General features: G+C 29.9%; 1 protein-coding gene across 2 annotated transcripts in view; it reads right to left on the bottom strand.

Annotated features, from left to right (window-relative positions):
- Nucleotides 1–13,617, bottom strand: part of LOC142327378 (nose resistant to fluoxetine protein 6-like) — a 126,945-nt gene that overhangs the window by 21,194 nt on the left and 92,134 nt on the right. For both annotated transcript variants that reach the window (XM_075370379.1, XM_075370378.1), the window contains 2 exons: nucleotides 11,032–11,231; nucleotides 9,481–9,644 (listed from right to left, as the gene is read on the bottom strand). In XM_075370379.1, the coding sequence (XP_075226494.1) occupies nucleotides 9,481–9,644; nucleotides 11,032–11,231 (364 nt within the window). The remainder of the gene's footprint in view (nucleotides 1–9,480; nucleotides 9,645–11,031; nucleotides 11,232–13,617) is intronic.

The raw sequence follows: 13,617 nt of genomic DNA, 5'->3' as shown, positions 1-13,617 counted from the left end.
ATGTTATTATAATATATTGCAACTTACTGTTTTATCAGTTCAAATAAAAGTTCATGTATTCTCTCTAAAAGATAATTTATTATACACTGAGTACTCAGTTTTGGCAAGTATTTTAAAGAGAATATGTTTACAAAAGTTATAGAAAAATAAAAAGCACATACACACGCGCATGCACATGTAAATAAACTAACTTTTAACTTGTTTTATAAAATATAATGACTTGACTACTAATTCTAAAAATTAGTTTTTTGTTATTTTAACAGTACCGGTGAATGAATGTGTTAAAATCTAGCTACACTTTGGATGTTATTAAGATATATTAAATAAGATATATTTGGATGTTATTAAGATAAATTAAGTTGGGACAAATATTACAAAAAGTTATGTTAAGATAGAAATTTGTGAACATTTTTATTTTAGGCTCCATTCTACTTCTCTTTCTCATAAGAGAGCTGGTGAATAGTTTAGTAAAGGGATGTCCAATCGTACATGCAAATGCTACATCATTTACTCTGGCATTCATGACAAACTCTCAGTTAGATTTAGACTCAACCATAGTTTCATAATATTTAATAAAAAAGTATATCTAAGAAACAAAAATGAATTTTGTAGTATGAAAGATGATTTAACATTTGGTGTTCTACATATCCTAGATAGTGCTTTGAAGATTTAATAAGCAATGATATATCAATTATTATTTTGTTATTGTTATTATTCCTTATTTGAAAGATGTACTTCCTAGATAGAAATCAATGTTTCAAATTATTCAACAGGAATGTTTTACTTGAGGAAGTCCTTTCAAGATATTGAAATAAATTTTATAGTATTTTACTGGCGTGCTAAATATTTGTTTAATATGTAAGTAAATAATATAACATATATATCTGTGTATGTGCAACAGCCTTGATTATAATAACCATAGTTCTTGGTAAAATCATCCGTCAAAATTAAAGCTATAACAAGATTTTTGAATGTGTGTTGAATACCATGCATTCTAACAGAAGACCACAAACAATGTCAGTTGGATCTGCTTTGAAATTTTTGTTTCTCAATACAGGTGATAAATTTTTCTATCTGATTGTTCCTTGCAATGAAATATGATAATTGTGTAACACTTCAAGGATGAAAAGTCGATCACTTGAATGTTACCTTGTCACTGAATAAAGCTCCAGAAGTGTAAGAAAGATCATTCTCTAGAGTTTATAATCAAAAGATCATTCAAGTATACAGTCAGTTTTCTATTAACACCAACAGTACATCGCAAAATTTTGAGGACATTTTTAATATGATAACAATTCATAAATAACTTATATTTTTATTTAACCATAATATATAAGTTAACTGAAACATATTTTAAACAAACATCCTTGAATAAATTTTATTCTTTTTCATTAATATAATTTTTTTTTAAATAAAAGAAAACCATCAGAAATACTGTTAACGCATTTTCCAGTCACATTTGAAATACATCAATTTACCAAGTACTACTTTACAAATATATTGTTTCTGTGATACGTTAAGTTTAAAAATAAAAATAAAGCATCAATTCTGAAATATTTTACCAAGCCTCGTTTTCTGGATTCACATATGCACTCATGCATTCAACATACACATGCAACCACATACATACATTTTAGTCACTCTACCCTTCCACTACTCTCTCCCACCCATACCCCCACACCACCACACACACACACACTCACTCATTTGTTCATATCTCACATACGTAGATTGTACACATTTCTAGCACTGAACATTTGTCAGAACTGAATTTAGAGTGCTTGTCAAATTTTAAAGCGGCAACAGCTTTCAAAACATTAGTCACTTTAACATCACACGTAAAGTTAAAAAATTGCAGCTAATGTATTTCCCTCTTCTTATATAATGTTATGGCATTTGTTTATTGAAAAATATGTTGATATATCAAAGTATATTGTAAAATTAGCAAATATAATTTTTTTTTTTTTTTAATTTTTATTATTTATTATACTTTAATTCATTTTTTTTTTCATACAAGGCTTATTCTTTCAAGAAGATTAAAAATTATTTCCAACTTCTTTATTACGCTGACATTTTTGTAAATATAATTTACATTTTAAACACAATTTAAAGAAAATAATTTTTAAATTGTCAAGACCTATCATTCTACAATAAAAAAAAAGTATTAAATATAATAAACTGTTCTTCAAAATCTTTTGGATAGCATATGTCTTTCTTTATATCGATCTGATCTCCGGTATTTTATATACATATCTATATTTAAAGATAATTCAACTCCCTGATTTTGACAAAAAAAAATTGAGATATAGTTCCTATTATTTAAGACAGTAGTTCAGTTGGTTAAATTCACTTACAATTTAATAATGTTTTGATATTTCCATCTTTAAGTATAAATATAAAATCATCTCTTCTGAAAAAATTCAGAACAAGTTTTCATGCCACAAAAATGGGCTCTCAGATCATAAATCATAAATATGAATCACATAGACTATTGTTTAATAAATTAAAAATGCTAATTTACCCATATTTTTATATTTATGTATGAATGTGCAATCTTCACTAAAAAAATAGTCACTTAAATTTTAAAAATAACAATACCCACTTCTATCGAACCAGACAAAAGAACTGTAATTCGTGTGACTCAACACAATACTTTGACTTATGAGAATGGTTCTTATTATTCTTTCATAGCAATTTTCAATAAATTATCAAACAAATTGTTAAATTATTCAATCAGATTGAAAAATTATCTTCCCATCAATTTACTTAAAATAAAATTAAAGGTTTTCTTTTGCAGAAACAATTTTACTGTCAGTGAAATTTTTAACTGTATCGATTAAAAAATCATTACATCATTTGTATCTCCTTTCAACACCTATTAAATGAATGCTTAAAAGTCGACAAAAACAGATCACGGTCGTGCCTTCCTCCTTCCGCTGCAAGAAACAAGACTGAGAAGCACAACCTCGATCAGTTCGGACAGCTCGGGATTGCAACTTTCCATACTCAAAGGAGCTTCTGACCAAGACCATGGCCCCGTCAACCAACATAAGTAAAAGTACCGAAGTAACATGTCCCGGACGTGTGCGTTGATGAAACTGCACGGACGTAGAGTTGGATTTTATCCAGGGCATTTAATTTTTTTTTTTTTTTTTTTTAACAATAACTTTTTAGATTTATTTTAACCTTATTAGATTTTTATATTTATTTTTCGTTAATTACTTAATTTTTTCTTCCAGTAAATATATTAAGATTTTAAAGTACATATTTTGATAAAAATAAACATGCTGAGAAGTTCTACAATACAGTGTACGTATAATTTTATAAAAAAACGACCATCATTATTTTATTGTTCTCGTCACATCAATTTAACCAGTTAGGAATCGTGCATCATTTTTTGGGAGATGGGATGATGTGGTAAATTCCATTACGCTGCATTACATATGATTCTATTTTAAAATATTTTGGCAAACCCGTGAAGTAAAAATAGTTTTACAGAGGAGCGATTGGAATTTTGTGATTATATAAACATGTTTACACTTTTTTATGCAAATTAAAAATTCCACCTATTAATGGTAAAGTTATTTTTCTCTTTAAATATTAGATAAGGTTTGATTTTAAGTTTTGTTATGCCATTAAAACATACTTTTTCGCTTATAGACAGATAACGGATAAATTCTTTAAATGAATAAAACAACTTCAACTACTACAGAATTTTATAGTGATGTAATATAATATTATGGTTTATGTAGGCTTGAATATTTCTAACATAAAAAATTCGTTCAATCACTTTTCCTTGCTTTAGATTTATGTATATGTGTGTTTGTGAACGTACAATTTGGGTATACGTATAAAAAATCCCGCGTACAAACCGATGTGAGTTTTGTTATTGTTAAAGAAAGAAGATACTGTTTTATAACCCTGTTAAAACTTTTTTCATTCAGTCTGCTTTAAAACTTCCCGCGCGAGAAACAGTAGTCTACTGTATATACACTTGATCCTAGTCTGAAACGAATTGTTGTTTAAACAACGAACGGCTGAATTTATTTTACCGAATAAATTGGATCCTTAGTTACACAGCACCGAACGTAAAACAGCGCGCAGCGTATAACGATTTAACCTATAAATACTGTTTCAGAGTCGGATATATTTGAATATCCTATTACAATTAATAACTTTTTTAAATCTTTTTACTCGAATCTTCGGTAAAGAAATCCCTTAATGTACTTTTTTTTATTACTTTAATAAAGTAAATGTATTACATGCTGAGATAATTCCTCTTAGTGTGTAATGCGTCGTCGTTGTTACTAATAATTTGTTTGTTTTATAAATATATACGTCTAAGTTTCTAAGAAATACAATGTTTAGCTTAAAAGATCCCCATCGCTAGTTTAGTCTATAAAAAATCTGAAGTGGACACCACATCACTTCCTTGTACCCCTATTAAATTATATATACACATTTTTTTACAATCACAGGTTAATAATTATTAATAAATCAATATATTTAAATAAAAAAAAGAAGGAAAGAAAGTCGGATTTGAACCGATGTGCCTTCCCCTTTTACGATCCAAATATTTCATTAATTAAAATTTTATTTGGCTATAACTCTGGAACCAATGAAAATAAGTATCACTCATGTATCGCTGAAAAATCTCTCATTAAGGGCTAATTACTGCAGTTAAGAAAAAGTCCATAATCCAAATTTCTTTGGATTTTGGGCTTTTTATTGTACACTTTTGGTCCATTCGATTGTAATCAAACGAAGAGGTGCACAACTAGATGTTACAACTGTTATAAATGCAAAATTTCAACATCCTATAGCTAAATTTTTTAGTTATGCGAGATACATACGTACAGACGTCACGCCGAAATTAGTCAGAATGGATTCAGGGATAGTCAAAATGGATATTTCCGTTGAAATCTGAAAACCGATATTTTTCGCGATCACAAAACTTCCTTTATTTCGTATAAGGAAGTAATAATAGTTTATTGGCAAACATTTACGTTGTAATTTACAGAAAGTGTTGAAAATTATGTCCATCCACTTCTATCCATTTTTCAGCACGTTTGACCACATTCCTGGTTACTCTTGTTTGCTGTACCTTGTTTATTTCTTGGATGGCATTGGTAATGTTTGTTTTCAATTCTGTAGGGTGTGTGGATTACTCCTATAAAAAATTTCTTTAAGTAACCTTACAGAAAGAAGTTTGGACTTATCAGATCAGGGTATCTTGGTGTCCACAATCCTTTATAAATGATTCTTCCACCGAAAATCCCTATAGTATCTCCGTAATAGAGCGAACTGCATGGTAAGTGGCGCTGACCTGACTACAATCAGCAGTCTCGCTTATCCTCTTGTAGTAAGACTATAAGTTGTTGGATATTTCTGTTGGTAGGCCCCAAAATCCACAGGTTTTTAAAAAAATAATCGTCCTATTTATTTGTCGCCTTGAAGCGGCACACCAAACATCTATTTTTTTTGTGGATAGATTAAAAGATGTCCGGGTTTTCAGTACCCCATATCCGAAGTTATGATTATTAACATACCGATCAAGGTGAAACCAGGCTTCATCTGTGAAAAAACTCTTGATTTAAAATGCCAGTGTTGCTTCTAATAAAGTTCTTGAACCATTGATAACGAATAACCAGCATTAGTTAGCTCATAGAAATCCTACATTCGATACGGATAACTTTCAGCATTCTCCTCACTGCAGTGTGGGCTGAACCTAGTGAAATGTTTTTTCCCGGCTTAGTCTCCGCAAAGATTTATGAGGAGTTCTTGTAACGGCCGCTTTAATGTCCTGTACGACCTGCGTACAAGACAATATCAGTTAAAATTGGCCAGTGTCCGGCACAATATTGGTCTAACATCGAACCTGTTTCAAGAAATGTTTTAACTAACTTTCACAATAACACTTTTTACCGGTGTTTCCTTTTCAGATTTTTCCCTGAACATTCGCCGACACACAACATGAGATTTTTCCCATAAATAAGTGTCCATCATGAATGTACGTTCTTCAACTTTTAACCATATTTTAACAAACATGCCATTACGCAATCTTGTTCAAAAGCTCGACACAGACTACCGATATTTAAATGTGCAGGCAATACAAAGTCCTCCCCACTCCAGTCGAACCAACACCCTCCACATTATTTTACCCACCTTACACCAATATATACATTTAAAAAAAAAATGTATTTATTATAAACTACTGAATGATTGAGACCTCTTTTAACTTGAACACTCTGTAGTACAGATATTTCTTCAGTTTACCACTTGGTCTCTAAATTGTTTTACCCAACTAAGTAAAAGTACTTATCCCTGTTTTCAGCAAAACTTCCGCTAAACACTGATAATGTTCCTTTTATTGTTAGGGAATCATTGTTATACGATGATTCTTAAAATTTAATTTTCAAAATTAAACACAATTTAGAAAATTTGATTTAAATCATTATATTAATTTGTGTTGGATTTACTATTCCCAGTATTTAATAAAAAGTGTTTTTATAAGTACAATTTGATGAAGAAATAAGTTTACACACTGGGGTACGATCATTAATAACGATGGTGTCACTACACAGCCCCCTTTATTGTTCCAGTGACATTATTTTTTTGAAAAGTGTATCTTTATTCTTTAAAATCTATGGGTACTTCCCACGTTTTTAATTAAATTAGACGTAATTTTAATTGTACAAATACAGTGTTTTCCATGAAATATTACTTAAAAAGTGGGCACAACGTTAATGTATAATTATGAATTAATTTTTTATATCCAATAATATATAATATACCCTTTTACCTATAATATTAAAAATAATGGTTTTACAAGTGTAGTAATTCGTATTCGCAGTATTATATACTTTTCCTGTTTTTTTATTTTCATATTTTTAAATTACCTCTAAAATACATGTAATGAAACAACTCTTCTACCCGACACTACCATAAAACTATAGATATATTTCGATATATTGAAGAAATTTACTTTTAGGACAGTAGAACTTTCAGAAAGTGATGTGTTATTATGTTATTACGCTCATTGATTGTTCAGTGGCAACGAGATTAAACACAAGATTTATAGGAACGAGATTTACTGCTTATAGGTTTTACTTATTGGGTTATATAAAATATAAATTACAAGACTTGACCAAAAGTATATTTCAGCAAAGAAAATCAACTATTTTTTGAAAATACAAATTTAAATAATATATGAATCTACACAGTTTGACACTAGTGATCCTTAAATTATTGTTGAAATAATATGTATATTTAACGGAATATTTAACGGAAGAGAGTTAATTTCATTTAATGAGTAGTGAATTTCGAGTCATTCTGTGTAATACATAGTATTTATCGAAATCCCATGTAAACAATGTTCTCGATTAAATCGTTTACTGTTCGTACCTAGTGCAATTAGATTGCAGACAGGAAGGAAATGGTTTGTGAAAGACAATAACATGTTAATGGGATATTGTATGATTACCCGTAGAGTTGTAATAAACTTGTGTTGTATAAACAGGGTTTATTTTTGATGGTTGTTTCTGATGCACGTTTACGCCGTTGCGAACGCTTTTTAATTTATTTAAATATTATTTTTATTTTTATCTGTTACAAAATTATATCCCCTTCAAAACATTTGGTGACATCTAAACAAATGGTAATTATAAATAAAATATAATTAATATATTAAAAAAATCTCACGTTATAATTATAAGATAATAATGTTAGATTGAGGTTAAAACCCCAAATTTCAAATCTGGTATTAATAAAAATGCTTCTATTTCAACAACTTTAAATAACAGAATATTTTTCAGCGGCTTTGAAAATGTATAAGTTGATACGTCACACGACCATGTTTCTTACTTTTTGCGCAAACCCCAAAGTAGAAGTCAAAGTTCAGTTTTAACAAAATCTTTTTTTAAAGCAGTCTTGATTACAATAAAAAAGGAAAAGAAAAAATGCATGATTTTTGTTTAGGTCCAGCCGTTTGTTGGATTTCGGTTTCCAAGATTTCAGATTCGATTTAGTAAAAAATTTTTACTATTATTTCTTCTGTTTAACCTCCGGAACCACCGTAAGGTATTACTTAAAAGGATGAATGAGGATGATATGTATGAATGTGAATGAAGTGTAGTCTTGTACAGTATCAGGTCGACCACTCCTGAGAAATGTGGTTGATTGAAAACCAACTACCAAAGGACACCGGTATACTAGATCGAGCATACAGTTGTTCTTTGGTAGTTGGGTTTCTATTAATCACAGTTCGCAGGAATGGTCGACCTGAGATTGTACAAGACCTACACATACATATATCATCCACATTCATCCTCTGAAGTAATACCTTGCGGTGGTTCCGGAGACTGAACAGAAAAAAAAAGAATTTTGTAAAAATTAATTTATTATGCGTAGTTAGACGACAATAGAAGAAACCATAATGAAAAAAACCATTATAGTGAACACAATGAAGCTTTTGAGCATTTTTTGTGGTGTAGGTTTGATTTTGCAAAAATATTTTTCTCGAAACACTGTTATTTTTTAATTAGCAAATGTGCCTTAGAAAAAATGACCTTAATTAGGCGAAATTTCGAAATATTGAGGGTAACCTTGCTCTACAGCCTCACGCCAATCACCTTTTAAGTTGATAATTCAATGGCATCAATGCTCCATATGTGGAAGTAGTAGGATAAAGTTTGATCAAAATCGGTCCAGTAGTTCCAGACATATAAAGTGATTTAGAAGCCAACAACGAACATACACACATGCATATGAACATTTCTTTCTTTTTCCTGTTTAGCCTCCGGGAATTACCATTCAGGTATTACTTCAGAGGATGATATGTATGAGTGTAAATGAAGTTAGTCTTGTACAGTCTCAGTTTGACTATTCCTGGGATGTGGTTAATTGAACCTAACCACCAAAGAACACCGGTATCCACGATATAGTATTCAAATCCGTATAAAAGTAACTCCCTTTATTAGGACTTGAACGCTGGAACTGTCGACTTCCAAATCAGCTGATTTGGGAAGACGCATTCACTACTAGACCAATCCGGTGGGTTATGCATACGAACATTAACATCCGGAAAATTTCCATTCGGTTTTTGGGTTCCTTAGCTGTTAAAAGGTCAAAATACGATGAAAACCGCATATGCTCAAATTTGACCGATTTCAATACTTACCCTTTTAGAGCTATAGCTCTGTGATATAGCGCTATCTAGATGGGAAAGTAAAAATACAAATAACAACACTATCTGTTGCCAAACTGTTTTTTTCTACTGCGTTACTGACCACTCTCTCAGCAGTACAGTTAGACTCACTGAGTGTCAGTCCCTAATATACTATCATTTTAGTTAAGTGAATAAAATTAAGTAATCCCCAATGTACTAAACGGATTAAGATGTACCACCTTTAATAAAGTAAAAGTAAAATAATCGTGTATTGTTATATTACAATGAAATTACTTATTCAAATGAAAACTTACCTTAAATATCTGTGTACGAAATCAATTAAGGTTGCTTTTATATTATGCGTTCGTCCAGGTACTTTCATGTAAACGTATGAATTTAGCAAACCACCGAGCAAAAAAAATACATCCACTGATAGTGTGGCGTTTACTATAAGCATTGACCACCATGCTTTTAATACCTGTAATAAAAAATACTTAGATTGTAAAACTTATTATTATTTATTTAGATGTTAATTTAATTAAACAATCCTGAAAATTATAGTTGATAACGTTGCCAGATTGACGTGACGTCAACCGGAAAATTCTACTTTCTCGTGACTTGCAACTCGGATTGAACTATTCTTTCTAACTAGCTCTATGGTAATTTAAGTAGGCTTAATCATATTATCTTTGTTTTTCCTGTTCTGTTCATTTTTCAGCCTCTTTTTATAGTTTCTAAAGTAATTAAAACAACAATAAAAAATACAATACTAAAAAGAACACAAATATATAGAAATGCAGTTTGAAAAATTGTTGAATAACATCGTTTATAACAGAGTATTTACGATTATTTTGCTTTTAACGCCAGATACCTATCTATAGACCTTTTTACATCATGAGAATTGTCTACCCAGCGTTTTAAGCAGGCATTTACATAATATTTAGTTCTATTCAATAATCTTTTTTCTTCATTATTTTTACTTTTTTCCATAATAATACATTATTTTAGTAAATTTACATAGTATTAAAATGCAAAAAACTATTAAATGTCTCTCATGTTTGTGTATTCTCAAATCTAATGTGTGGAAAATCGCCTCATATATCAACTACGAAGAATTGTTGACTATCAAGATGCGATAACTTTACGCAGTTATCGTATCATGACAATCGCGCATAATGACGATTCCGTATAATTTTGTTATCTAGAAATTCCTCAGACCAATGTTACCTAGCAGGCTTTAAGAAAATCTATAGGGTTTGGTTTTAATTTCTGTTTACAGATTTGTTTTTTTTTTAAGATGAGATCTTACTTTATATATATAGATATATTATGTAGTAAGGTCACGTCTCTCTCATGATTGTCTACACCGAAACCTTATGTTTACGGAATTATTATATTTATTAAGATGTGCGGAATTGTGGCATAATCCTTCTTAAATTCTGTTGACATCGACTGATCCATAGAACTATTTGCCTCTGTGTTTCTTTCAAGGTCTGCTTAAAATTGATAATCATTATTTTACGCTTTCTTCTATAGCTTTTCTTTTGAGCCATCTAGTTAAGAATACAGTTGTACTATTTTGAAAAATAATAGATTGTTGTTATAAGTAGTACTTTCATACTCTCTGAGACAATTCGACTTTCAGTAATCAGAAAAATGACCAATAATCACTTTCCATAATCATAAATAATAATAAACTCAATAATCATAAAATTTTGGGAGGAGTAATTAAAAATTTGATTTTATATATATTTACGAATAAAGATTTGAATTGAAAAATAAAACACTGAACACATTAATATTTAATTTTCATCGTTCTTATCTCGTTATTTTAATTACTTTTATTTATTTGATTTATTACTTACATCTGGGAGGTAAAGCAAATTTGTTAAAGGCTGTTGACAAGTGAATTTATATCGGTGTCCTATTGCAACCCATGCAATGCACAAAAATCGAGCTCCATTAATGCAAGATAATGATCCTTCAGCCATAGTTGTACTAAAAAGTCGACTACAATTTTTTGAAACAGAAAATGCTTTGAAAAACAAGTGCTTCTTATTTGTCTCTATAATCAAACAGTAAAAATATGAATAAATATATTTATACGTTTTAGTAATTATTAATAAATAATCTGTATTTTATTACTAATTAATTTAATGAATAATTTTCGACTCTTAACATATTTTTCTTCAAAATTTCCTTTTATAAGTCATTATAACGAGAAGTGATAATTCAGATTAACACTTCTCAATTCAGTCTTTCTGATTGAATAAAAAATAGTATATATATTTAAATAACCTAAGCTACAATTTATTTTATTTTTTTAAAATAGCACTTGTCACATTCAGTCTAGTTTTTCTACATCAAAATTGAATCTAATTCACTTTTTTAAACTTTCTTTCAGTGTCAAAAAATGTAATAATAAAATATATTTTAATATACTGAATAATAAATGCAGATTTATGAACGATTTTAGTACAGAAATTTCTACTTTAAATCATTGATCAATTTACAATTTAATTTTTTTTTTATTATAAAATACTATCCTCTCTACTGAATTAAATTATAGAAATTTAAAAAAAAAAAAAAAATATTGGTTTGAGTATTCAATTTAATCATGTCAAATTCAAAATATTTTCGTTCTTTTTAAAATAAAAAATATCCAGTTTTTCTAAAAAATAATTCCTCATTCTAATAAAGAAATTTATTTTGAACCTTTCTTAAGCTTTTCAATGGCTTTAATTTTGTAAGTACGGAGAATTCGCCAAACTTGTCGTAACGTCGCTTTTATCAAAGCGCAGGCTATAAAATTCAACCCCATACAATACAAGCAGTTATTGAAAACTTGCACAAATCATAAAATACACTGAAGAAATTATGTAACTATTTTTCATTTAAAATCAGAGCATTGAGAAACTGAAATAAGACTCCTCAAAGAATAATTTCAATCTCATATGGGGAAAAATCGAATAGGAAATAGGGAAAAAGAAAAAAAATAGTTTTGGTTCGTATACATTGCTGATGGAGGAAGGTGCTTACTTTATTACAAATCTATACGGTGATTGCTGGTATTGAAGTCAACCTCTACATCTGCAACTGAATGAATACTTTACCGACTAAGCTGTTACGATATTGTAATATTCATTTAGCAAAGGATTTTCTCCATTATTGGGTTAGCAAGAAAATAATTTTGTTTTTGTAGTGAAATAAAACTCAATATTTTTATACAAAGGATGAACTTTAATCAGTTATATAATTTTCATTTTATCCGATAAACTCCTGCCGTCAACTTCTTGATTCCGCGCCCTTATTAGCAAAAAGCTGAACCAAGTGTGATTTCAGGTCACCATCATTTCTAAATGTTTTACCATTCAAAGAATATTTCAAATTTCAAAATAAATGATAATCTATGGTGTAATATCAGGGCTGTATGAGGGATAAAACAACACTTCCCAACTAAGCTACAATTATTTTCCATGAGTTAACAAATATGTGTGAGGCCTTGCATTGTCTTGATAGAATACGATTCTTTTGCGATTTGTGAATTCTTCCTTTGAATTTTTATAATTGATTGCTTCCTCCAGTTTCCTTAGTTGTTTACAGTAAACATCTGAATTGATCGTTCGGTTTCATGAAAACAGCTCAAAATACACACAGCGCACCGGGCTGGTCTAGTGATTAACCCGTCATCGTAAATCAGTTGATTTCGAAGTCGAGAGTTCTAATGTTCAAATCCTAGTAAAGGCAGATACTTTTAAACGGATTTGAATAGTAGATCGTGTGGATACCGGTGTTCTTTGGTGGCTAGGTTTCAATTAACCACACATCTCAGCAATGGTCAGCCTGAGACTGTATAAGACTACACTTCATTGACATTCATACTCATCATTCTCATTTATCCTCTGAAGTAATACCTTACGGTGGTACCGGGGGCTTTGTAATCCCACCAAATTGACAGCATGATCTTTTTTTTATGCAATTTAGCTTTCGATGTGGCTTGACACATCGATGTGGTTCATCAAGCTTGGACCATGATCGTTTTCGATTTATTGTAGACGATCCGTTTTTCATCGCCACTGATGATGATTCATTTTAAAAAATGTCGATTTTGCGTTTGAGATGTACGTATTATACTAACACAAATCCTTCACGACAGTAAGTATTAATTATAAATTTTCAGGTAATCAAATAATATCTGGAAAGTTATTCGCTCTAGATCCTCATCATAACGGATAACATGAAAACCAGTTTTAACGTGGGATCTGTTGTGTATTCTAATCCATGGCAATCGTATTATACCACTAAATTTTAATAAAATCCATCCATAAATCTTGGATTTTTTAAAGACTTCTGGCCGACGTTAATCGATTAATTACCAAAAACCATCAGAAAAAATTCAATTGTACATAACCTTTGGAGTCCGTCATTCAATATACTTTAAGGGAAATATT

The sequence above is a fragment of the Lycorma delicatula genome, chromosome 7 (assembly GCF_047948215.1).
Source record: "Lycorma delicatula isolate Av1 chromosome 7, ASM4794821v1, whole genome shotgun sequence".
NCBI lineage: Eukaryota > Metazoa > Arthropoda > Insecta > Hemiptera > Fulgoridae > Lycorma > Lycorma delicatula.
Note: the sequence above shows the minus strand (reverse complement) of the source record. Positions and strands in the feature narration are given on the sequence as shown.